Raw genomic sequence first — 5,000 nt, forward strand, 5'->3', positions numbered from 1 at the left:
GAATGAAAGATGTAAATGTGTCAAAGGTATAATAGCCCACAACCTCGGTACCAAAGTGTACATATGAAATGAAGATAAGAACATACCTGACATCCAGTGATCAAAAATAATTCTATCAATTAGTGTTAATAACAGATTAACCCAGGAGTTAAAGGAAAAAGAATAAAAGATCGGTGCCAACACACACATAAACGCAATCGCACACTCACACATAGAGATACGTACACATACTATTAATCGGATCATCGGATAAAGTGCATTGTGCAATCTAGTTACTACTTTTTACATTCTTAGTTAAAATCCTTGAGTAGGGTACATCATTTCACTTTGCTTCAGTTCTTTGGTTGAAAATGAGAAGCAGGTGAGTACCAGCCTAGTACTAGTGCCACCCTCCAGCTGTCACATATTCGATGCTCTGCTGGGTCAGGGATGAGAGGGCCGAGAGAGTGCCTATGTCTGCTCGTGACCACACAGGCACCTAAAATAGTAACCAAGAACACGGTACCACAACACTCGCTTGCGTTGACGGGTAAGTTTTTTTTTAATTTTTTTTTTTTTTTATATGGGTTGGAATGCCATTTATGGGTCTGAAACAATTTCGCTGTAAAGTACCACAGTATATTTTTGTGGTATATAAATAAGTCTTAATGAATAATACAATAGTGTAGTGGGGAATAAGAGTTTCAGAGAACTTTTGCAATAAAGAGTGGTAGAGGAAGGAAAGAGGAAAGAAAGGAAGAAATCAAACATTTAAAGTGTGCGCATAAAAAGGAAAGGATAGTAGAAACACTTTTCCTGGTATTACAGTTAAACCTATATAGAAACTATCTGGCTGGCAAAAAAGGGATTACTGATTGTTTAGATGTTATTATTAAATTTAACCACATTGTGAGACTAAACAAAGCTCTTTAACATAAATCACTGAATGAAGCTTGTCTGTTGCCCGTCTGTAACAGGCACTCCTATAAAAATCAAATATCAAGTAACTACGGTATATCTATATATACATTAACATATAAAGAATCAATAATCCCTTTCGTAATAAAAATAGTTTCCATACTAGTCCTTCCTTTTATCTCCCACGCTTTAAGTGTTTGTTATCTTGCTCTTATCATTAGCGCTTTCTCTTCCTCGTTGTTCTATTTAAAACTCATATTTTCCGCACAACTAATCAAAACATCCATAAAGACGGTTTTTTTATATACCACAAAATATACTATTATAGCACACCTACCTTGCAGCTAGATCGCTCACCTTACGAGCTGAAGTCAAATAAAGGTATATAAGATTTGGAAAACCAAAGTAATTTACAGTCCGATTAAAGCTCTACAACCAAAACTCAAAAGTAACTGCGAACCTTTTCTTTGAAAATATTTATATGCATATATATATATATATATATATATATATATATATATATATATATATATATATATATATATATATATATATATATATATATATATATATATATATATATATATCAAATGAGCTTTCACCCAGTTCCTGCCTACCAAATTCACTCACAAGCAGCCTCCATATCACCCCAAAACTATACATTACCTTTTTCTTTAAAAATCTGGCAGATCAAATAAGATAATACCCAGCTAGATACGTCATATCAGGAATAAAAAGGAGGTGTTCCCAGTTAAGATGTTTTTAATCGTTGCTTTACTGGAATGAGGAACTGAACAACGGCCAAACAACAGATACGTATATACACAATCAATTATATATACTTAAATATATAATATGAAGATGAGTGAATGAGAGAAAACTCATGGTCGTTCGACTTGCTAGTAATTGCAATCAACAATCACCCTCAGTCACAACGTCTGTAAGTAACAGAAAAAGAACATGTTGAGTAATATAGCGCAGCATATACAAGACGAGCAACATGGTCAAGGGTGGAGTTCCTTTAAACACGGGTCTACTCGATTGAGGCTGATTCTGAACTTGACAACAAAAAACATCAACAGTAACAACAGACAACGACAGCAACAAACCCACAACCATCAATGACATCGACAAAAACAACAGCAACAACAAAAACAACGGCAACATCAGTGGTGGCAACAATAGCATATGGTAGTAGTTACTTGTAGTCCGTGAAAGACGATCCTACAATTTTTTTGCTGAACAATCTACATAAAGGATTTGTTTATAGTCATGAAATGTTTATGCTGTACATTAGCTCTCTCTCTCTCTCTCTCTCTCTCTCTCTCTCTCTCTCTCTCTCTCTCTCTCTCTCTCTCTCCCAATCAATCAAATCGACATTGATTATACAGGCGCACAGTGTACCACGTGTCAGATGTCGAAGTGAACTCAGAGTAGCGTAAGATAAGGTATTTTGCTCAAGAACACAAAGCACCACCCAGTCCAAGAGTTGAAACCAGGATCTCGTGATCGTGAGTGAAACACCCTGATTAGGAGACCATGCACCTTTACAAATAACATATGGTATACAGAAAAACCAACAAATGTCATTTTCTAAACTTGAAATTGCGTCATATTAATGCAGATTTCTATCAGCTAGTGTTACAAACATGACACAACACTCTTCTGCAGATCCTCCCACTTAGTCACACAAGCTTACATTACTTATATTTCTCTTCTAGCTCGCAGTATCAAGTGTTCTATTGTTTGAAGTTTTTAGATTACTAATGGGTTGGCAACTAAGTTCCCACCATTTTTTTTAAAATTTGAGTTTTTTAAAAGGTTTAATAAAAAATAACACCTAATTAATCAATAATGTATTCACCCTTGTTTACAACTTCTTCCCAACGTTCAACAAGATTTTCAATACCTCGTTGGTAGAAATCACCCGTTTCGACTGGAAAAATTGATCCAACCAAGCTCTCAACTCTGCATCAGTATTGAACGAAACTCTACGTATAGCATTTGAAAGAGATTGAAAGAGGTGGAAATCCGTTCGTGCCAAATCAGGAGAGTACGGTGGGTATGGCAACACTTCCCAGCCATGCGTTTGAATGGCTTCCTTGGACATATTGGCGATAGGAAAGCGGCCGTTGTAGTGCAGCAGAACTCCATGCTGCCGATTAGGTCTTTTCTCTTGAATAGCCGTGTTGAGTCGTTCCATCTGTTGAACATAGAGTTCCGCGTTGACAATTTAGTTTCATTCAAGCAATTCGTAATGGATAATCCCTTCCCAGTCCCACCATACGCACAACATCGTTTTACGCGGATGAAGATCTTGTTTCCCGCGCGGTGTCGCTTGTTTACCGGAGCTAAGCTATTCCACATGCTGCTTCATATTGATGTACAGACACCAGTTTTCGTCGCCAGTAACGAATCGGTAAAGAAATCGTTGCTTATGTCCATGAGTTGAGCGGTGACGAGTAAGCAAACCAGCGGAGATTGTGGCTCATTGATTTTTGTTGTAGTCACTTAAATCATGCGGAACCCAAGCTCCATACTTCTGAACCTTTCCCATCGAGTGAAGATGCTTCTCTATAGCAGTGTGGGAGTATGCCATTTTCTCTGCCAGCTCCCTTGTCGTCTGACGAGAATTTTCGTGCAAAATTTGGGTTAATCTCTCTTCATCGATCTCAACTGGACGACCAGAACGAGGTGCATCTTTGAGGTCAAAATTTCCATTTTTGAACTTGGCATACCAATCACAAGCGGTTCTTTCAGCTATAGCAGCCTCTCCATACACAGCACAAATGTCGTGAACAGCTTTTGCAGCCTTAGAACCTTGATTAAAAACAAAAAGAAGGAGGTGTCGAAAATGCTCGTTTTTCTTAACTTGACATTCCGGTTTAATGATCTGAAAATAAACAAAAATTAAATAAAATTAAAGAGAAAAAAATAGATTCCAAAATGATTCAAAAATAGAATTCTCGAATCCAAAATTTAAAACGCAATAAATTCCAAAATTTTAAAAAGCGGCGGGAACTTAGTTGCCAACCCAATATTTATTTGCGCAAATCCTCACTAACGTCCCTGACATCCACGCCTTTTAACCATAAAGCTTGACGTGAAATACGCCAAAGGTGTGTCCTGTATATTTAAATTATACTCTGAATAGTACGAAGTAATATTTCTATATTTCAAGGTATATCAAGTATAAATTTGAGAATAATACAATAAAAATAGCGGATAATAATAACTCAATAAAAAAAGCACATATAGAAAATTTATGTAAGCAAACAGTAAAAAGAAAATGGATGGAAAAGGAGTAAATTATTAATAGAAATCAATAAATAAACAAAGCAGAAGCATGCACATTGTTCCAATTGTACTGGTGTTTTCCCTCTGCAGTTTTGAGATAACCTAAATCATTCACAATATTATCAGCATGATAGTGAGGCTGGGGTGCTGTCATAGTCCAGCACCACCCGACAATCATCCACGACTTAATACAATAACAATAACTATTTTGCAGAACCAGCCTTCATTTCTTCCAATTTCTTATTTCTTTACAGCCCACAAGGGACTACACACAGAGGGAACAAATAAGGACAGACAAACGGATTAAGTCGATTATATCGACCCCAGTGCGTAACTGGTACTTATTTAATCGACCCCGAAAGGATGAAAGGCAAATTCGACCTCGGCGGAATTTGAACTCAGAACGTAGCGGCAGACGAAATACCGTTAAGCATTTCGCCCGGCGTTGCTAACGTTTCTGCCAGCTCGCCGCCTTCATTTCTTCCACTTTCTATCTCATTTTCACTCTGTGTGTGTGTGTGTGTGTGTGTGTGTGTGTGTGTGTGTGTGTGTGTGTGTGTGTGTGTGTGTGTGTGTGTGTGTGTGTGTGTGTGTGTGTGTGTGTGTGTGTGTGTGTGTGTGGCGTGCATGCCTGCCTGTTTGTATGTAGGCGCAGGCGTGACTGTCTGGTAAAAAGTTTCCTTCAAAACCACATGGTTCCAGGCTCAGTCCCACTCAATGGCACCTTCGGCTACTGTCTTCTACAATTGTCTCGGGTATACTAAAGCCCGGTGAGTGAGTTTGATAGGCGGAAATTGAATATATAT

At 37.7% G+C, this 5,000-nt stretch overlaps 2 protein-coding genes across 3 annotated transcripts in view; one reads left to right on the forward strand and one right to left on the reverse strand.

Moving 5' to 3' along the window:
• LOC106873630 (uncharacterized) overlaps positions 1-5,000 on the forward strand; it is a 105,900-nt gene that overhangs the window by 97,087 nt on the left and 3,813 nt on the right. The window lies entirely within an intron of this gene.
• The window catches only part of LOC106873633 (uncharacterized), a 15,330-nt gene that overhangs the window by 7,773 nt on the left and 2,557 nt on the right, over positions 1-5,000 (reverse strand). The window contains exon 1 of one of the 2 annotated variants that reach the window (XM_052968929.2): positions 226-1,217. The exons of the other annotated variant lie outside the window; for it this stretch is intronic. Within the exon in view, the coding sequence (XP_052824889.1) occupies positions 226-229 (4 nt within the window). The 5' untranslated portion in view covers positions 230-1,217. Of the gene's footprint in view, positions 1-225; positions 1,218-5,000 lie in introns of those variants that run through there. 2 annotated transcript variants of the gene reach the window in all.

Source organism: Octopus bimaculoides, chromosome 6 (assembly GCF_046866305.1).
Source record: "Octopus bimaculoides isolate indiv1 chromosome 6, ASM4686630v1, whole genome shotgun sequence".
NCBI classification, from domain to species: domain Eukaryota; kingdom Metazoa; phylum Mollusca; class Cephalopoda; order Octopoda; family Octopodidae; genus Octopus; species Octopus bimaculoides.